This window comes from Prinia subflava, chromosome 10 (assembly GCF_021018805.1).
Source record: "Prinia subflava isolate CZ2003 ecotype Zambia chromosome 10, Cam_Psub_1.2, whole genome shotgun sequence".
Taxonomy (NCBI): domain Eukaryota; kingdom Metazoa; phylum Chordata; class Aves; order Passeriformes; family Cisticolidae; genus Prinia; species Prinia subflava.
This window is the reverse complement of record NC_086256.1, coordinates 533,553-555,382: the sequence shown is the minus strand read 5'-3', so window position 1 is coordinate 555,382 and position 21,830 is coordinate 533,553. Positions and strand designations below refer to the sequence as shown.

Genomic DNA, 21,830 nt, shown 5'->3' with positions numbered 1-21,830 from the left:
CTTGGGGGGTCCCAGGCACCCAGCAAACCTCAGTTCTCCCCCCAGAGCTGCTTTCCCTCTTCTCCCTGTGCGGAGCAGGGACAGGATGATAACGGCGGCTGGCACCAGCAAGTTAATTTTGTAAAGAAAACTGACACCCTGCTCGAGTGCTGGCAATTTAAAAGAGTAATGGATTGTCACTTTTCACTGGGAAGTGGTTGTTAGATGATTTTAAAGTCTTTTGCATATTTATTTTGTCCCACTTTAAATAAATTTGGGGAAGATTTATCTCGTTAGCTTCAAATGCAAGTCCCTCTTGGCCTGGCTGAGGAAACAAATTAGACTTTGCAAACATTGCAAAGACTAAATCAATACATTAATATTTAGGGGACATTAAGGGGGTTTATTAAACAGAAAAAGGGCCTAGAGTATTACTTTGGGAACATTCTACATGTTTAAATAAAAACCCGAGGTTGTGGTTCCTGACTGAATCTCTGAAAGGCGTTTCCAGGGATAACTGAATTATTTACAGCTCCCTGCAGGGTGAGGGGAGCGGGGGCAGCGCAGGGCAGGGGTGGCAGCCACACACGGCTGTGCCCCTGCCCTGGGCGGGATGGGCACAGAGGGGATGCCCAGGCACTGCTGGCAGCAGTTCTGTGTCCCTGCCCCCTGCTCGGGGCGTGGGGAGCGCGGGAGCTGGGCTGGGCTGGGCTGGGAGGGCACAGAGGACACTGGGGACACTGGGGACACTGGGGACACTGGGGACACCTGGGGAGAGGGGGGGTCAAGGGCTGGGAGCTGCACCTGAGGGCCAGAGCTGTGCTCACCTGTGCCAGCTATGCCCTTCTGTGCCAGCTGTGCTCACCTGTGCCAGCTGTGCTCACTGTGCCAGCTGTGCCCTCCTGTGCCAGCTGTGCCCTCCTGTGCCAGCTGTGCTCACTGTGCCAGCTGTGCCCTCCTGTGCCAGCTGTGCCCTCCTGTGCCAGCTGTGCTCACTGTGCCAGCTGTGCCCTCCTGTGCCAGCTGTGCTCACTGTGCCAGCTGTGCCCTCCTGTGCCAGCTGTGCCCTCCTGTGCCAGCTGTGCTCACTGTGCCAGCTGTGCCCTCCTGTGCCAGCTGTGCTCACCTGTGCCCTCCTGTGCCAGCTGTGCTCACCTGTGCCAGCTGTGCCAGCTGTGCTCACTGTGCCAGCTGTGCTCACTGTGCCAGCTGTGCTCACTGTGCTCACTGTGCCAGCTGTGCCCTCCTGTGCCAGCTGTGCTCACCTGTGCCAGCTGTGCCCACTGTGCCCTCCTGTGCCAGCTGTGCCAGCTGTGCTCACTGTGCCCTCCTGTGCCAGCTGTGCCAGCCTGTGCCAGCTGTGCTCACCTGTGCCAGCTGTGCCCACCTGTGCCAGCTGTGCCCACCTGTGCCAGCTGTGCTCACCTGTGCCAGCTGTGCCAGCTGTGCCCTCCTGTGCCAGCTGTGCTCACTGTGCCCTCCTGTGCCAGCTGTGCCCACCTGTGCCAGCTGTGCCCTCCTGTGCCAGCTGTGCTCACTGTGCCAGCTGTGCTCACTGTGCCAGCTGTGCCCACTGTGCCAGCTGTGCCCACCTGTGCCAGCTGTGCCCTCCTGTGCCAGCTGTGCTCACTGTGCCAGCTGTGCTCACTGTGCCAGCTGTGCTCACCTGTGCCAGCTGTGCCCCCAGCACTCCCAAAGCCCCGATCCAGCTGTGCCAGGGTGTCCTGGCACTGGGCACTGCCCCTGCCCACCCGAGGGACCCGACCTGGCTGTCACCGCCCTGCCCCTCCCCAGGACGCTGCCAGACTCCTGCACACCGAGGGGAAAACAGCTTGGAGGAGGCAATTTCCACTTCGGTGGAATAAATGTCAGACCACAAATGGCAGAAAGTGCAACCTTTCACAGAAAAATTACGAGCAACAGAGTGTGGCAAAAGGAAATTCAGGTTTTTGCATTGCTGTGACAAACATCTGGGGTTTAAATCATCTGCAGCTCATGAGTTTGCAGATCCAGCACCTGGCACTGAGGCAGATTGAGCTGATTACAAACTGCTGCCATCAAAACTTTCAATTGATTATTTCATAATTCTCACTTCTTTTTAATAAGGTCACTGAAATTAGGTTAACTGGATTATCTTCCTCTCTTTCGTGTGGTTTTTCCTTCACAGATGTAAATGTGGCCGTCCCCTCTCCTCCTGTCCCTGTGTCCCTGCACACCCCACAGCGAGCGCTGCCGGGCCCCGGGGCTCTCACAGCGATAAAACCCTCGGGGATATCGGGATAAAGCAGAGCTATGGCCCAGCGCTCCTGCAGCATTCCAGGGGTCAGCGCCACTGGCTCACCCCGACATTCCCGAGGGATTTCCACGTGCCACACGGATTAATAGGGATTGCCAGTTCAATCCTGCCCTTCTGTGTTCATCGCTTTATTACTCATAAAAATGCAAAAGAAAATGTTAATGATGATTGCACCAAAGACTAATAAGTTAAAGCCTTAGGTTATACTTTGCATTTCTGAAGATTTAAATGCAATTGCTTAATAATTATGCATATTTTTAACTATTGAGTTATTATTTCTCTATATGCTTGTAGTTAGCCTAATTAATTTTAAGCTCCTGTTGATATATTTTATACATGCAATTAATTTCCAGCCTGTTTTTTTTTTTTTTAGTCCTTGCATGAGGGCATTAATTATTAGGAAGACAATCAAAACCAAGAATTGTTCATCCTGGAACAATACAATAAATATTAAATCCACGTGAAAACTGACAGCAGTGCTGAGAGCAGGGAACTGTCTGGGGGAAATACATGGACCAGAAAATTGGGGAAGGGAAGGGAAGGGAAGGGAAGGGAAGGGAAGGGAAGGGAAGGGAAGGGAAGGGAAGGGAAGGGAAGGGAAGGGAAGGGAAGGGAAGGGAAGGGAAGGGAAGGGAAGGGAAGGGAAGGGAAGGGAAGGGAAGGGAAGGGAAGGGAAGGGAAGGGAAGGGAAGGGAAGGGAAGGGAAGGGAAGGGAAGGGAAGGGAAGGGAAGGGAAGGGAAGGGAAGGGAAGGGAAGGGAAGGATCTCTGGCGTTTCCCTGGCGCTCCCGGCCCTACCTTGCACAGTGAGGTGCACCTGCATGGTCCTGGGGGTGTGCTGAGTCTGCACGGAGCAGGTGTAGGGCCCGTCGTCCGTCACGTCCACGTCCTGGATCTGCAGGCTGTACTCCCTGCGGTTGGCCGTGGCGATGGACACGCGGGGGTCCACGGACCACTTGTCACTGCCCGCGAAGATGATGCTGGAGCGGTTCAGCCAGGCCCCCTTGGACGCTCCATCCTCCAAGTAACACCTGGGGAGAGGGGAAGCGTCAGCACCGAGAGGCAGGAGCTGCAACCGCCCCTCACTGCTGCCAGCCTTGGGCTGAGCTGTGCTTTGTCAGGGTTAACCCACACCAGGAGTCACTTGTTAGCTCAGAACCACCCTGCAGCCCAAAGCCCAGCTCACAAACACTCCAACCACAGCTATCTCCGTCTGCTCTGCTCCTCCTGCCCGCTTTTCCTGCCGGCAGGGGCTGCTGGGGCAGTGGGAGGAAAGCCTCACAGTATCACAGTACCACAAGGTTGGAAGAGACCTTCAAGTTCATCGAGTCCAACCTGTTCCCTGACCCCGACTAAGCCATGGCACTGAGTGCCTCAGTGACTCCTGACTGGGCTGGCCCAGCCCTGGGCATCAGCAGCAACGTGTGCTCCGTGGAGAATTCCTGCCCTGCTCCTGGGGCACAGCCACCTTCTGCTGCTGAGCTCGGGAACAGAGGGACTTATCCCGGGAAAACCTCTCCAGACATCAGAGAATCCAATCAGGGGGCCCACAGAGCCCCAGAATCTCCCAAGGGTGTGGGTGGGAAGGGACCTGACAGCCCAGCCCACCCCATCCCATCCCATCCTATCCCATCCCATCCCATCCCATCCCATCCCATCCCATCCCATCCCATCCCATCCCATCCCATCCCATCCCATCCCATCCCATCCCATCCCATCCCATCCCATCCCAGCCCACCCCATCCCAGCCCAGCCCAGCCCAGCCCGGGGTGTCCTGGAGGCACAAGGGCGCTCCTCTCCCCTGGGGGCTGGAACTGGGGGGGATCCCGGGATGGGAGGAGAGGCAGGAGCAGCTTTTGTTCCACCGCTGCGGGAGGAGCCTGAGCCTGCCCGAGGGGCTGGAGGGGGTTTAAGCCTGGCCCAAGCCCTCCGTGCCCCAGCTCTGCACATCCAGCTCGAGGGAAAGGCAGAGCAGCCATGGAACCAGGGCAGAGGAAAACCTCAGGGCTGAGAGCAGGAAAGTGCAGACCCCGGAGCCGCTGGGAAGCGGTGCTGTGGCTCTGGGAAATCTGCATTTCCTCCCGTAAATTAACCACTCTTCAGGAGACGTGGAGAACGAATTAGGCAAATTTTAGACTCACCCCCATGCCCACCTTGGAATTTAAGGCTTTGAAACAATTTTAAAGGCTGAAGGAAGATAATAAGGAGGATAATACAAAGTGCAACAGACTAATGGGACATTTTTATTTTATAAAGAGCTTTTCACATGAAGGAAATCCAGGGGAAGAAGGGAATGCAATAGAGCTCATCCCTTTGATGAAACATTAAAATAGCACAACCATAGAAACTGGAGGGAGGAAATGGTGATTTGGTGGCTTAAGCATCTGGCAGTATTGTTTAAGTGGAAAATGACATTCCATTCAGGAATGAGAAACTGGAAACATCAGCCTGAAATGGTTCAGAAACAAAGCATGAGAATAAGCATTCATTTAATTAATGACCTCAACATTAAATCTGAAAGGGCTCTGAGAGGAGCTGCGAGGAGGGATAAAAAAATCGCCGTTTGCAGAGCAGAGAATTGGGAGGGATAAAAAATCCCCGTTTGCAGAGCAGAGAATTGGGAGGGATAAAACATCCCCGTTTGCAGAGCAGAGAATTGGGAGGGATAAAACATCCCCGTTTGCAGAGCAGAGAGTTGGGATGTCACCGGGAAGGGGCACTCCGAGGCTGGGATCCCTGCGGGAGGGGTTCTGCAGGGTCCGCTCCCACCCAGGGAAGGCGAGGAGCCTCTTCCAAAGCGCTGTGAGCGTTCTGAACCCGATTCTGCTGAACAGCGGGGTGGGAGAGGTGGGAAAGCTCCAATTCACGGAGGTTTTTCTGCCACGTGCTTCTTTCCCAGTGTATTTGTGCAGCAGCTGGAGCCAGCCCATCCCACCGAGCTGAGGGAGCTGTCCCTGCCCTGCTGGGCTGGAACCAGACCAGATTTGAGGTCTCTCCCAGCCCAAACCACTCCGGCACTGCACGAGGTACAAAGGAGCATTTCTGCAGGTGGCTGTGGCTGCGGTGGGCAGTCACCACCTCACCGAGTTCACTCTCCCACTGTTCATTCATCCAAACCCTGAAGGGAGCGTCAGCTCTGCGAGTCCTTCCGCAGGGGAGGAAATCAGCCTGTCCCTCCTCCTCTTCCTCCTCCTCCTCCCCCTCCTCTTCCTCCTCCTCCTCCTCCTCTCCCAGCACACAAACCCAACTTCACCAACTCCCTGCTCTGGTGTGGCTCGCCAGGAAAAACCAAACCCAACCTTCCTTAAGAACGAATTCACAGAATCCCTGAGGCTGGAAAAGTCCTCCGGGATCACGGGGTGGGCTGGGCTGGACTTTGAGGTCCTTCCAAGCCCACCCATCCTGGGACACCCCCAGATGAGCTCCCTCAGCACCCAAAGCTCCTCGGCACCCACAGCTCTCCCCTGCCCCTCAGCCCAACTCTGGAACTGCTGCACAGTTTGCCTGGAACCCTTGCTCGGGCTGTTTCCAGCTCCAGCAGCAGCCAGTATTGTGTATTTTCCTGTATTTATCCTGTATTTTCCTGTATTTATCCTGTATTTATCCTGTCTTTCCCTGTGTTTTCCTGTCTTTTCCTGTGTTTACTCTGCATTTATCCTGTATTTTCCTGTATTTACCTGTGTTTTCCTGTCTTTTCCTGTGTTTACGCTGTATTTATCCTGTATTTATCCTGTATTTATCCTGTATTTATCCTGCCCCACGAGCATCACAGAAATAACAATAAACCCCTTCCCACCCTCCCCAAAACCCCAAAACCCTTCCAGAGCAATCCCCAGGAAATCACCCATTGAAATGATGACCAAAAGTAAAAACTGCAAACATCAGAGGCCTTCCCTCGCTTTTCCCTCCCCTCTTCCCCTTTCCTCTCTTTCCCTAAATTCTCTTTATATTAAACTCCCTGCACATTGCAGCAGCACTTCCTGCAATGGAATTTTAAAAATCTGTGCATAGAACCAATTATTTTTAGCAATTAATAATAACACTGCAGCACAACTAAAGCAAGCATAACAGCCATTAAATAAAAGTGGCTTCTGCTCTTTTAACCTTCCCGTGGCTTGGAAAAGTATTGATGAAACCATAGCTGAACTCAGCAGAGATTTCTTCTATATTTAAATTTGGAAGATTGGAAAAAAGCACAATTTCTTTTTTAACTGATGATTGTAATCAGAAATTCCCCACACAACAAGCATAAAAAATAGATTTTAATGTTAACTGTCATACATGGCTGAGGGCACTTTATTATTTTTCCAATCATTATTAATGGGGATGATCTTCTGTAATTTGTAAGTACAGAAAAATATAGTCTCACCCAGCTTCCCTCAAGTTTTTAATCCTCTTTTTTTTAATGCCTCCCACTTTCCCAGCTCTCTAGTCTATTATTCCACCATAATTAAAACAGAGATCCATTAATCTTTGTAAAAAACTGCTCTTCCAGCTGCTTAATTAAAACTGCACGGGGGCTCTGCTCCAGGAGCCTCCACGGATCCCACCTGAAGGACATGGCCTGGAATGCCCCAAAAATGCACCCCTGCTCCATAAATCCCAGGAATTTGGGATTATCCAAAGGGCCTGGGCGCTCCCTGGGGCTGCAGTCCTGGGGGCAGCCTTGGCCTCCGCAGCACCAAAACCATTTCTCAGTCAGAGATGCAAACGTCACCCTTTCCTGCTGTTATAAATATATATTATATGATATGATTGGCTTTTCTCAAATGTTAAAGTGAATACTATCTGTGTAAAAGTTGTGCTCTATTTTAGTAGTGTGATAAATATAGTTTTCAGGCTATAGCATAATATTAAAATAGGAACTATGTAATGTAAAGGGCTTTTTGTAACCAGCTCAAGGAATGAAGGAGACAATGAAGAAATTCTTCACATCACCCTGCCTGGATAGAGAGAACAGCAAAGACACCAAAATCCCCAAAGGAGGATTTATTGCCTCCAAATTTATTCCTCCAAAAGGAAGAATTTATTATCAGGGAATCTGAGACTTTGTGGAGCCACAGGAAAAAGTGATTTACAGGATGGAATGATGGGGGAGAAAAGCTGAAATTGGGCAGAAACACCCAAAGTCAGAAGGAACGTTCGAATCGTGTACAGGATTTATGAATATGCCATAACCTATTGTCCTTAAGGGAAGATCCTTTGTTAGCAGGGGGAGCCTCATGGTAGGATGCCAGGCACTCAGACATCTGCAAACTTTGCTTTTTAAATGTCTCTTATCATTATTTCTATTATTAAATTTTAAAATTTTAACAAAAGCGAACCTTGTTTTTCACACTGGTGACCAAAAAGATCTAACAGGGTTTAAAGCCCTCAGTCCCAGGAGGCCAGCCCTGGCTCTCTGCTGCTCCCAGAAATCCCAAATCTGGGAATTCTGCCTCCCCTGCCCTCTGCTGCTCCCAGAAATCCCAAATCTGGGAATTCTGCCTCCCCTGCCCTCTGCTGCTCCCAGAAATCCCAAACCCTGCAGGAATTCTGCCTGTCCCTGCCCTCTGCTGCTCCCAGAAATCCCAAATCTGGGAATTCTGCCTCCCCTGCCCTCTGCTGCTCCCACAGATCCCAAATCTGGGAATTCCGCCTCCCCTGCCCTCTGCTGCTCCCACAGATCCCAAACCCTGTGGGAATTCTGCCTCCCCTGCCCTCTGCTGCTCCCAGAAATCCCAAATCTGGGAATTCTGCCTCCCCTGCCCTCTGCTGCTCCCAGAAATCCCAAATCTGGGAATTCTGCCTCCCCTGCCCTCTGCTGCTCCCACAGATCCCAAATCTGGGAATTCTGCCTCCCCTGCCCTCTGCTGCTCCCAGAAATCCCAAATCTGGGAATTCTGCATGGGGAGAGGGGGTGTGGAGGAGAGACAGCTCCAGTGCATCCCACGGGGATTTCAGTCCTGCCCACAGCAAACTCTGCATCTCCTGCAGGTCCTGCACACACCCCGGGCTGTGCTTGGTGCCCTGAGCCCTGTCCTGGTGTCCTGCTGTCCCCTGCCCTGTCCTGCTGTCCCCTGCCCTGTCCTGCTGTCCCCTGCTCTGTCCTGCTGTCCCCTGCCCTGTCCTGCTGTCCCCTGCTCTGTCCTGCTGTCCCCTGCCCTGTCCTGCTGTCCCCCAGCCCTGCCAGCCCATCCAGACCAGGGGAAAGTCTGTTTTCCCAGGGGTTCCAATTCCCAGGGGTTCCCACATTCCCAGGGGTTCCCACATTCCCAGGGGGTCCCACATTCCCGGGGGGTCCCACATTCCCAGGGGGTCCCACATTCCCAGGGGGTCCCACATTCCCAGGGGTTTCCTGGCACTCCCAGCCCTGCCCTTGGTGGGTGTTTCCCTCCTGCCACCAAGAAATGGATTTTTCCCCATGGCAAGGATGCAGAGGCTGCTGCTGCCACAACTGCAATAAATTCATCTGTTGTTTTGAATTATACAAAAATATTCCCCCCTCCCTTCACAGATGCATTTCCATACTAAAATGGACAAAACTCTGCATTATAAAGCTCAGAATTTTTAGCCATTAATCACTTCCTTCTTGTGTTATTTTCTCTTTGAAGGCTCAGAAGTAATCTCCCACCCCACTGTTGGTGAGAGAGCCTTGGTTTCAGAGAGTAACTCCCAAATCCACCACATTATCTGAAATATTAAAAAGGGTCTGGCTGCTGCATTTGATATTTATTAATTCCTGGAGATTTATGATAGAGAAACACTGACTTCCAGAAATTACAAAGAAGACATTACCACTGCAGAAAAATAAGGAAACAATTGATCACATGGCTTTGCCTTCATAGTTCTGCACTTTTCCTAAGGGAAAGGGGTCTTGGAAAGTCTGTGTTTATGTTATAGGCCATCCAAAGTCAGAGGGTTTTTCTGACTCTTTTTTACCACACAACACTGACACACAAATTAAAGGGATAAAAAGCACCATAAGCTCTGAGACCAGGCAAGGCAAAGGTCTGGAGGATGAGCAAACATTTCCTGTTGTCCCCAGATTCCCACTGTCCCAGCGAGTTACTGAGGGTTTACATCCAGAAATACCAGCTGGACTAGAACAGCCATTGAGTGCCTTCAGTTTTGGAGCACTCACACTGCTCCTTATTTATATAAAGAAACACGGGTTCCCCACCCAGCCAGGGGTGCCCCAGAGCCTGGGAAACCCTGCCTGGCACGGCTCAGACCCGTTCAGGAGCACCCCGAGCCTGTCCTTGGGCACTCCTGAGCTCTGCTGCTCTGCCTTGGGGCCAGCAGGGACAGCACAGGACAGGGACAGCACAGGACAGGGACAGCACAGGACAGGGACAGCAGAGCTGCTTCAGGTGAGGCACAAACAATGCAGTGCCACCTCACTGGGCACCTCCAGGGATGGGCAGCCCAAACCTCCCTGGGCAGTGCCAGTCCCTGAGCTCCCTTTCCATGGGGAAATTCCTGCTGCTGCCCACCCTGAGCCTCCCCTGGCCAAGCCTGAGGCCGTTCCCTCTCCTCCTGTCCCTGTTCCTGGAGCAGATCCCAAATCCCCCCGGCTGTCCCCTCCTGTCAGGAGCTGTGCAGAGACACAAGGTCCCCCCTGAGCCTCCTTTTCTCCAGGCTCAGCCCCTTCCCAGCTCCCTCAGCCCCTCCTGGGGCTCCAGACCCTCCCCAGCTCTCTCAGCCCCTTCTGGGGCTCCAGACCCTCCCCAGCTCCCTCAGGGATTCTCCAGCCCCTTTCCAGCTCCGTTCCCTGCCCTGGACACGCTGCAGCCCCTCGGGGTCAGTTTTGTCCTGAGAACTGGACCCAGGATTTGAGGTGGGGTCTCAGCCCTGGGGAGAACAGAGGCAGGAGGAGCTGTGGGCAGGGCTGTGGCTGCTCCTGCTCCTCTGCAGGGCTGGGGCCCATTCACCTCCTCCTGCCCAGGCTCCAGGGATTTCTCAATATTCCTGCTCTTCCCCATGTTCTCCCTGAAAAGGCTTTTATCACTTAATGAGAAAAGACCTTTCCCGGTGCAGACAGGTTGGGGTTTACAATCTCCTCATAACAATAACTGCAGTGTGATGGGGAGGACAGACAGGAGGAGATAATTTTGTGCTGGGCCCCGTCCTTTATCGGCTCAGCCTTGACCTGGGACCCTTCCCTGAGCAGGTGATGCCAACCCTGCCCCACAGCCCCTCCAGGCTGGTTTAAATAAAATAATAGAGTTAATGACAGAAGCAAAACTACCTGGAGAGGTGTAATTCATCACGGTGTGTTCCGTGCCATTATCTTAAAAACATCCAGTGTAGTAATCACTTGAAGGAGTGATAACACATAATTGTGTGTTCTCCGAAATTATAGGTGAATGGGAGTTGCAACTAATGAGAGCCAAATAGCAGCTCAGGAGCTGCCGTGATTACAGCAGATGCGGTGATGAATGCATTTATTATCGGGCTATTGCAAAGCTTTTTATAGCAGAGACAGCACCTTTATAAATGAATAACCAGCCCCACACGTCTGACCAAGCAGCTCCTGGAGCAGAAACGCTCCAAAGCTGGCTCAAAATAAAACCAAGGGAGTCCAAACCCCACCCAAACACTTCCACCCACGGGGCCCACGCACGGCTCCGTCACCGCTCACAGAGGATGCGCTGCCGGGGCAGAGGAAGGCAAAAGAAAACTCCTGGCACCATGTGAGGCCTTGAGTGATTTACAGAGCCTGCAGCAGCTTCTCCCCAGCAGTGTGAGCTGTGGGACCTCTGCTGCCCCTGCAGGGTGTGAGAACCAGCCACAACGAGGCACAGCACGAGCAGCTCCTGTCCCCACGGCTCTGCCACCACCTCGGACCACACTCAGCTCCTGATCTGTGGCACAGCAGGAGCAGCTCCTGTCCCCAGGGCTCTGCCACCACCTCACACCACACTCAGCTCCTGATCTGTGGCATAGCACGAGCAGCTCCTGTCCCCACGGCTCTGCCACCACCCACACCAGAGTCAGTCCCCGATATTTGGCAGAGCAGGAGCAGCTCCTGTCCCCAAGGCTCTGCCACCACCTCGGACCACACTCAGCTCCTGATCTGTGGCACAGCACGAGCAGCTCCTGTCCCCAAGTCACTGCCACCACCTCGGACCACACTCAGTCCCCGATCTGTGGCACAGCAGGAGCAGCTCCTGTCCCCAGGGCACTGTCACCACCCACACCAGCCCCCCTGCTGCCCAGCCAGGACGGTCCGTGGCAGGGCTGTGCTCTCTGCCAGCAGAGCAGACTGCCCAGAAGTGTCCCCAGCAGGTCACTGGGTAACAATCTGTGTCACAGAGTGCTGCTGGCACACACGGCCCTTCCTGCAATTCCATTTCTGTCAGAATATTTCAGGAGCAATCTGCAACCCCCGAGGAATGAAAACAAAGTTTCAAAATACCAGAGGCTCTCACGAAATAGAATTGCCTGCCCAAACTCATGAGTGAAGGACTTGATCTGTCTCCCTCCTAGCAGGGCTGATCCATGATTTCATCTGGGCTTATCTCCCGGAACATTTACTTTGTTGATATACCACTGGTTGGAATATTAGTGATAAATAATAAAAGAAGGCAAATTTAATTGTGCTGCAGTCTCTCACCACAATGAATCTTTCAGGAGGATCACAATGATCTCTTGATTTACAAGAGCAGGAACTGGTTGTGGATGGATGATGTAAATAGCGGGACTTGGCACAGATGGCTCGGGCTGTGTTTGCCAGCAACAGTCACATTTTTGGATGAACCCCCCAGCTGCTCGCTCCAGACTGATGCATTATTAATAACAGGATGGAACAGCTCCTGGGGCACATCCCGCAGGGAGGCAGCCCCTCCAGACAGCCTGGCAGGGCAGCACCGGGAGGGGACACGGGGATGGAGAGGGAGGGGACACAGGGATGGGTGCGGAGGGGACACGGGGATGGGTGGGGAGGGGACACAGGGATAGATGGAGAGGGGACACAGGGGTGGATGGGGAGGGGTCCCAGGGATGGATGGGGAGGGGTCCCAGGGATGGATGGGGAGGGGTCCCAGGGATGGATGGGGAGGGGTCCCAGGGATGGATGGGGAGAGGTCCCAGGGATGGATAGGGAGGGGACACGGGGATGGGTGGGGAGGGGACACGGGGATGGGTGGGGAGAGGACACGGGGATGGGTGGGGAGGGGACACGGGGATGGGTGGGGAGAGGTCAGAGGGATGGATGGGGAGGGGACACAGGGATGGATGGATGGGGAGGGGACACGGGGATGGGTGGGGAGGGGACACGGGGATGGGTGGGGAAGGGACACGGGGATGGGACACGGGGATGGGTGGGGAGGGGTCCCAGGGATGGATGGGGAGGGGTCCCAGGGATGGGTGGGGAGGGGTCCCGGGGATGGGTGGGGAGGGGACACGGGGATGGGTGGGGAGGGGTCCCGGGGATGGATGGGGAGGGGTCCCAGGGATGGATGGGGAGGGGACACGGGGATGGGTGGGGAGGGGTCCCAGAGGCTGGACTGGGAAGGATCCCAGGGCAGTCAGAGGAAGGAGGAACAGCCTTCCTAAACAACATCCCACAACCAAACAAACACCCCCAGAATCATTCCTGGACTACCCGAAGAAACCTTCAGCAAGTGCGTTCCTAAAGGACCAGTCCTGACTGACCGAACAAACAGAGGGACTTAAACATTGAGCACCTAAACAAACATTGAGCATTTAAAAAATCCTTGAGAGCCTAAGCAAACATTGAGCACTTAAGCAATCATTGAACACCCAAACACTGAGGATTAAGCAAGCACTTAAACAATAAGCACTTAAACAGCTATTGATCGCCCAAACAACCATTGAACACCCAAACTAACACTGAGCACTTAAACAATTATTGAGAACTTAAACAATCATTGAATGCCCAAACAAACATTGAGCGCTCAAACAATCGTTGAGCACCCAGCGAGCACCTAAACATTGAGCACTGAAATAGTAAGGGCTTAAGCAATCATTGAGCACCTAAAAATACATTGAGCACCTAAAAAAAAATTGAGCACCTAAAAAAAACCATTGAGCACCTAAAAAACCCTGAACACCTAAAAAAACATTGAGCACCCAAACAAACACTGTTCACTTAAACAAACCCTGAGCACCCAAACATTCAGCACTTAAACATGGAACACCTAAACAAACACTGAGCACTTAAATGTTAAGCACTTAACAAATCCTAGAGCACCTAAACAAACACTGAGTACCTAAATATTGAGTACCTAAATACTGAGCACCTAAACATTAAGTATTTAAACATTGAACACCTAAACAAACACTGAGCACCCAAACATTGAGTACCTCGACACTGAGTCCATAAACACTGAGCACCTACACAACCACTCAGCACCTGAACAATCCCAGAGCACCCAACCATCCCTCACTGATGCCAGAACTTCCCCTGTCTGTCTGTCTGTCTGTAACCAGTTTTATCATTCCTGGGAACCCCCTGGTGCCCCCGGAGCCCCCTCCCCGCTGATTCCCCTCCTGCTCTCGGGCACTGACGGTGTTTGCACAGCCCCGTGCACCACGGGGCTGCTCTGGAGCCCTTTGCTTTGGCACTTCACCTCTAAACTGCTTTTTAATAGCAACAACCGCTGGGAATTCTCCTTTCTCTTTATGTTTTTCCTATGAAGAAAGCATGGCCAGTCTCCTTATTCACGTCCAAAATAAGCTGGGTGTTCATTTTACTTGCAGAAGAAAGGGGAAGACAGAACCACGTCTCTTGGAATGTAATCATTTCCCATCAGAACAGACTTTCATAAACGGTGTCAGTCATTGATTATTGATAATCTCTGTGTGAGGTGTGGCAGGATGCTGAGTGTGTTGGCAGGTGGGAACAATGCACTGAAATCACACGGAAAACCACACAAATACACATGAAAATTCATATTTACATTAAATATCTGCAAATTTTGTATTGTTTTAGAATAAATCATGGAATGGTTTGGGTGAAAAGGATCTTAAAGCTCATCCCATTCCCATGGCAGGGACACCTCCCACTGTCCCAGGCTGCTCCAGCCTGGCCTTGGGCACTGTCAGGGATCCAGGGGCAGCCACAGCTGCTCTGGGCACCCTGTGCCAGTCCTGATATTTTACTTTTACTTAAAGATAAGTGTCAAAGACCCTCCTGTAACAACTGCAACAGAGAAGCTCCAGGGTGACCTAACTGTGCCCTTCCAGGACCTGAAGGAGCTACAGGAAAGATGGAGAGAGGCTGTTCCCAAGGGACAGCACACAGGGAATGGCTCCAGGTGCCACAGAGCAGGGCTGGATGGGATCTCGGGAATCAGGAATTGTTCCCTGGCAGGGTGGGCAGCCCTGGCACAGGGTGCCCAGAGCAGCTGTGGCTGCCCCTGGATCCCTGGCAGTGCCCAAGGCCAGGCTGGATGGATTTGGAACAGCCTGGGACAGTGGGAGGTGTCCCTGCCAGGGCAGGGGTGGCACTGGGGGGGGTTGAGGTCCCTCCCAGCCCAAACCAGTCTGGGATTCTGTGAAAATGGCCCAAAATCAGCTCAAGAGCTCACAGGCTGAGAATCCCTGCACGAACACCCCCCACGCTTTCCCAAGCAGCCTTGTCTTAATTGTGCTCATATTTCCTGTCCAGAAATTTAATTTCATGCGGTTCTTTAGTCGTGTGTCAACACATCTCAAATTCCTGTAATATTTGTTCTCCTGCTCTGGATAACCTTGTCAATCTTCATTAGAGCCGAGGGGATGCAAACAGAATTGGCTGCGTGGCTCCAGATGAGATTCCCATTGTTCAAGATGCTGCTGGAACATTTTCCAGCCCCCTCATGCTCCCAGGCATTTGAAGTGCTGCTGCCCACTGTGCAGACATTCATTTGAGCTCTCAGCCTCATTCATTTATTTCGATTGCAACCTACCAAACATGAAGTAACACATTTCTAAGATCCTGGCTGCCCTTGACAAATAATTAAAATTGCAATTCCCCGAATTCTCAGAGAGCACCAGCACATCCCAAACTTTCCTCTCAAAAAACCTCACGAATGACACAGAATTGGAGTGGGAGAGAGGAGAAAACACAGAAATCAGAGGAGCCATTTTCAAACCTCTGCAGTGTTTTATGGTGCTTAACCATTGTCTGTGGTTTTCTTTCATTAAAGGACATTCAGGATTCATAATTAAGAGTCAAATTCTGTGCTCCAGGAGTGCCACACTAAGAATCCTTACCCACATCCGTACCAAGCCTCCCCACAGCCCCGGTGCTGCCCATCCCTCCCCGATGGGCCTGGAGGTTCCTGCAGCTCTCCGGGCACCATTCCCCCCTGGAAGCACAGCTAACCACCTAAAAAATCCCCATTTTCAGCACCAAAGCCTTTCTCCTCACCAGCAACCCGCCGCAGCCCCTGCACCCCTCGGGGAGAGGGATCAGCAGGATTTGCACATCCCAGGGGCTCCGGGAGTGAAAAATCCCCAGGAGGAGGCTCCCGAGGGAACAGGGCACAGCCCTGAGTGTTTAGCGGGGTTTGGAGTGCTCTGAATTGGCAGCGAGTGTTTTACAGCTGCAAACAAACTTTGTGGAGGTTAATCAAGGGAATTAGGGAAACATCGGCGGCGCCTGCCGTGGTGGATCCAGGTGAGGGCAGGGCTGGAAGAGCCGAGGGCTGGGGAGGCTGCGGGGGCTTCAGAGGCTTTGGGGACTCGGCTCCCCAGGGAATGGTTCTGTACAAATCGTATTCGCATAATGCAGCTGGGAAGTGGCTGCAGCGCTTTCATCTCACTTTCATGAGGTAACCTGGAGGAGCAGGAAGCTCCCATCCCTTGAAAAGAGACGTTTCAGAAAAATTAAGAAAATAACTGTCCTCGTTGAATCTTCCCCAAGGCAGCTTCAAGCGGAGGAATCCGGACTTATTTAGCAAATGGTGAAGGTTGAATTTCACACGCAGACATTGTGGTGCTAGTAATTATTGGGGATTTGCTCAGGGGCCGGGCTCTCCCTGTCCCTTTAAACCCTGGCACACGGATGGGGGTAGAAGCACATTTCCCCAGCAATTAACCCTTTCCCACATGGACAGGAAAGGGATGAGCTGCTGCCCCTGCAATTCCCAGCCTGCTGTCTCCCTCCATCTCTGCAGTGAATTATCCCCTTTGTGGGACCCCACTGCTGGGACCAGTCACCATGAGCCCTGTGGGAATGGCCGGGCAGCCAGAGCACGGAGTCACCAACTCCAGAGCGCTGTGGCTTGGGAAGGACCTCAAAGGCCACCCAGAGCCTGCCCTCCCCTGCCCTGTCCTGTCCTGTCCTGTTCTGCTCCTGCTCCATCGATTTGAGCCCCGCAAACATGGATATTTTTGTACTGGGGGCTGCTGGTGAAACAGCCCCACACCGGCTGCACAGAGCCAGAGCAGCTCAGGGAGAGCAGGGCAGGAAAAGGAGCCCGGGAGGAGAAAATCAGCAAGGGAGGAGAGGAGAGGGGAGGTGGGAGAGGCAGGAGCTGCTCACACCCTCTGGGAGCTGGATGGAGCAGGGAGAGGCAGGCAGGAGCTGCTCACACCCTCTGGGAGCTGAATGGAGCAGGGAGAGGCAGGCAGGAGCTGCTCACACCCTCCGGGGCCATGGCAAGGAGAGCAGGGCCCGGCAGGGACCGGCACAGGATGGGGCACACCCGTGGTTTTCATTTTGGGGCGGTTTTCACCAAACCCTGCTCGCCTGGCCGTGACAGAGAGCCCGTGCTGGGCTGGCCTGGGGACAGTGTGGGACTGTGGGATCGCAAAGCCCCGCAGGAGGCAGAACCAGCACCGTGCGTGGTTTGTGTCCTGCTCCCTTCTCTGCTCTGCCCTCAGAACCCCGAGAGGAGCGCTCCTCACAGCTGCATCCTCAATAATCCCCTCCCCAATGGCTGTAACCCACAGTATTTATATAAAACCACATTTCAGCGTTGTTTCCTCACGCCAAACATCACCCAACCCAGCAGATACTGAGCAGCTGAATGCAGGGAGCCTTGAGGCACCACTGCTCCCCGTGTGCTTCCCATTTCGTTTATGTTTTTGGGTAGGCTGCTCAGCAAACTTCTCATGAACTGGCAGTTCAGGTGCACAAAGCTGTGCAGTGCCAGATTCTGAAGGTTTCCAGTGATTTTTTACCAAGCTGCAGAATTAAACAGATTTTCTCTGGGGGGCTGTTTCTTCTTCAGAGGAACTGAGTCCAAGAACACCCCAATCCTGCCCAGTGAAGCCCCCCTGCCTTTCCGAGGCTCAGATTGCCCCAGGCCCCCTCCTCCAGCTCTCCCTCCCCTGAAGACAGACTCTGGATCTTTCTAATTTTCTTTTAAAAATAAATTTCATGTGCCAAAAATGATGTGACTTAAGAGCTCTAAAATAAAAACCCGGCAGTCTGCCAACGTGAGCTGAAAAAGCTCCTTTTATAGAAGCAAACACACCTCAGCCAGGTGTGCCATTAATAGCTCTGCCATTAATTATGCCATTTTTAAAATTTAAGCCTTTTCCCAACTACCTCACACGTATCTGAGATAAAATATTCAAATGCATTCAGTGTCTCTGAAAGGGTAAATTCAGCTGTGAAACAGATTTCCATTTTCCTAATGCTTTCTGGCACTTGCTGCTGTCCAGTTACATTAGCCTGTAAAAATATTTCCAGATTTATCAGGCCCAAGTCCGAGCCAAACCAAATGACAATTTATAATTCCGAGTAAATAAGTCCTGCACAAAACCTCCCCCAATAATTTGGAAATAGAGTGTTGATACGTTTTAAACGCCTACAATCACAACACTGCACCCAAAAATGAGACGGAGCAAGAAAAAAGAAATCTTTTCAGGTGAGTTCTTGACAAGAGTAATAGCTCTGATTCGTTCCCTGTTGCACGCAGGATCCTGACAGAGAAGGCGAGGACATTTCAGACACATTATGCATTTTGACACTTAGTAACTGGCAATTAGCTGAAGTACATAATTGCATCTTAATGCAGCAAAGGAGAAAATAACAAAAAAAGCCTGGGAAAAGGGTTATACAACTGAGGGGTTGATGACAGCTAAAACCAACAACAAACCCAAACAAAATCTGGGAGAAAATGAAAGATAAAAACACAGCCCCGAGGCTGTGGAGTGACTCGTTCCAGGCTCAGGAGGAGGGCGGGTGCCGGCACCTGCAGCCTCCTCCAGCCACCAGCCCGGGAGGGGCTGCCAGGTGGGCTCGGGACGCTTCCTCCAGCTCCCGAGGTTTGGAACAGCAATTACGATAATTAATATAATTACAAACAGGGTGCCCAGAGCAGCTGTGGCTGCCCCTGCATCCCTGGCAGTGCCCAAGGCCAGGCTGGACACTTGGAGCAGCCTGGGACAGTGGGAGGTGTCCCTGCCAGGGCAGGGGTGGCACTGGGGGGATTGAGGTCCCCACTGGGGATTTTAGGAAATCACATCCTGAGGTGCAGCAGCAGAAGTGTTGCCTGGAGAGACGTGTGGAAGAAAACAGCTCGAGAAGCTCCTGTGGCCTGGAGAAATCAAAGACTGGGTGGAAAGAGGAGCAGACCAAGGGTGTTCTGAGCTGTAAATGCACACCCAGCTCCCGGGGCTGCTGGGACCCGGTGCCACCAAGGAGGGGCCAAAGCCCTCCCAGCCCCGCCGGGCTGGCGCAGCTTTAGGAAAGCTCTGCCCTCGGGCTGCTAACGGGGTGCCAGTACACCCCAGCACCTTGTCTCCGATTTCGGTGTAATTACCCCGTGTTTGGGAAGATGCTAATTGGGATGCCCGCTTGGAGCAGGACCCGTTGGTGCCACTGCTGGAATTCAGCAGCCCGAGGCAGTGTCCAACAGGCACAGCCTCGGTTTGGGATCATCAAAGCCACTGCAAAGGGAATCTCTTTTCAAAAGCCCTGCCCTGAACCAGCTCTGTTCGTGGTGAGTCAGGGGCTGCTGGGGACTCGGAGCCCCCTGCCTCAGTTTCCCCTCTGCAGTGGCTCCCTGGCCCTGCCACGCCCGGGGTTGTGCCCTGGCTGCAGCCAGAGCTGGGGTGGGGCTTTGGCACAGGGCAAACACGAGATTGTCCAGGCTTGATCCAACCTGCCAGCACGGAAACTCAGCCCAGACCACCCCAAAGGATCCAAGGGGACAGGAGAGGCCAAGGGACACCCCTGGCACAGCGATGGCACCGCTGGCAGGGCAGCCCAGGGACGGGCAGGGCCCCTGCTCCACACGGGATCAGGGCTGGGTGTGGAACCCAGCCCCACACGGGATCAGGGGAGGGTGGGAATGAGGAACCCAGCTCCACACGGGATCAGGGGAGGATGAGGAGGAGGATCCCAGCTCCACAGGGTGGAGAGCACAGCTGGGAGAGGCTCCTGTGGGGCTGGCAGAGCCTGGAGGGTGGGTGTGGGAAATCCATGTTCCCCGTTATCCCTCCAGGACAGGGACACCAATGTCCCAGCCTCGACTGCGCTCCTGGATTTCAGAATCAAACCCAGAATATTTTCATCTGGCCCCAGAGCCTTCTGTATTTAAGTTTACCCAGGAATTCTGGGATTTGTGTCTATCCCCAGCCAAAGCCTTGCACATCCCTCCTTCCTCTGCCCCCGAATTTTGCACCTCAGGAATCCTGGTTGCTGCACAGATTTGCCTTGGTGGGAGGCTGTGGGTTGGCCACTGGCAACAGCAGCAGATGCTGCAGTATTAGAACTCTCATTTGAGTGGTAATTGTGCTCAATAGTCACAGCTTGCTCCTTATAGACCATTTGTTAAAAACACATTAATAATGCAAATGGAGCCCTGGCCAGGGCCCCAGCAGCTGTGGGGCCAGCCCAGGCAGGGCAGAGCTTCTCGCTACAAAACGGTCAGGAGAGAGCAGATTCCTAAAATAATCCTCTAAATCAGCTCCAATCGTGTGTGCCTGGAAAATCCGTGAGCCTCCCGCCGCCAGCTCTGCCAGTTTTCCAGGGATGGGGAGGGATGGGAAGGGCAGGGATGTCCCCGCATGAGGAGACCCCTGGTGAGCCATTGCCACCCCTGGGAGCGGGGCTGGGACACCAGGAGCAGGAGGAAATGTTGGGATGAGGTTCCTCCGTGTCCTTCTAGCGCTGCTTGCAGAGGCAGCTGCTGCTTGTTACTGAGATCCAAACTAGAGTAACGTTTTTAATTGTAAAAGTGATAAAGACAATGAATTATAAATGCTTTTAGAGGAATATATTAATGAATGTGGGGCATGATACAAAATTTAATTAGAATTTTAAGCCTTTAAGGATAAAGTGAATTAACTAAAAGGCTTTATAATGAACTAATATCATACACAAGCCAGAATTTAAATAGATTTTGAAGGTATTTCAGACAGTTCTTGTATGGAAAAGCAGCCACACATGTGTCTAACTTTTTAATTGGTTTGGAACACTGGGAAGGAATCGTTGCTGGCTTCATTTTATTTGAACATAACTTTTATTTATGCATATTTATTCTCTTATTCTAATGCAAATAGAACGCTGGAAATCAGGTAGTTATGCAAATAACTTGATTGGATTAGGAAGAATCATGGAATATCCTGAAGGCAGGCACAGGGATGAGGGGCCCAGCCCCTGGCCCTGCACAGACCCCCAGCCCCAGCCCGTGGGGACCAAACTGACCCCAAGGTGCCCCTGTGTCCCCCCAGCCACGGCCCTCAGGGGCTGCCCCCAGCTCCAGGGAGAGCTGGGAACACCCGGACCCAGCAGCTCCCGGTGCCCGGGGCTCCCTGCCCCTGCCTGCCCTGCCCCTGCCTGCTCTGCCCCTCCTCATCCTCCCCTGCCCCTGCCTGCCCTGCCCCTGCCTGCTCTGCCCACTCCTCATCCTCCCCTGCCCCTGCCTGCCCTGCCCCTGCCTGCTCTGCCCACTCCTCATCCTCCCCTGCCTGCTCTGCCCCTGCCTGCCCTGCCCCTGCCTGCTCTGCCCCCTCCTCATCCTCCCCTGCCTGCCCTGCCCCTGCCTGCTCTGCCCCTGCCTGCTCTGTCCCCTCCTCATCCTCCCCTGCCCCTGCCACCCCTGTGGCCCCCGGGGAAATCATCCTTAGCAGCTTTTCAGCACAGCTGCCGAGGCTAAAATCCCTTTTAAAATCCCTTTTAAAGAGAGGCAATAGTCGGAGTGAAGTGAAGCCGGGGCAGGACAACAGCCCAGGTAAGAGAGGAGATGGGAGCTGAGCCAGAGTAAAGTTTGTTTCCTGGAGAAAAGAAATAAATAAATGAGGGAAGTAGAGACAATTACAGAATGTGCATGGAAAGCTTTTCACTGTGACTGGAGGAGGGAAGAGGCTGCGATGGTTTTCTCCTCTGCAACAAGAAAGCAAAATCAAGTCACCCTCAAATGCCCAGAGGAGCTTTCCTGGCTGTAAAAGCACTGATCAAAGGGGAAATGGCAATTCCACGGTCCCAGAAGAACGGCAGGAGAGGAGAAAAGCCCGTTCCTGTGAAGGTGTGGCGCTGCTGATCCCCAGGAGCTGTGAGGGCTCAGCCTGCCTGGCACCACCCCTGGGCACTGAAGCCTGAAAATTCCCCTTCCAAATCGGTGGCACTCTTTGGTGACAGAGTCCTGGCCTGCTGCTGCCTCTGCCCA

General features: G+C 53.0%; 1 protein-coding gene across 2 annotated transcripts in view; it reads right to left on the bottom strand.

Annotated features, from left to right (window-relative positions):
• NEGR1 (neuronal growth regulator 1) overlaps positions 1-21,830 on the bottom strand; it is a 159,893-nt gene that overhangs the window by 86,325 nt on the left and 51,738 nt on the right. For both annotated transcript variants that reach the window (XM_063406842.1, XM_063406841.1), the window contains exon 2: positions 3,073-3,305. In XM_063406842.1, coding sequence (XP_063262912.1) covers positions 3,073-3,305 — 233 coding nt within the window. The remainder of the gene's footprint in view (positions 1-3,072; positions 3,306-21,830) is intronic.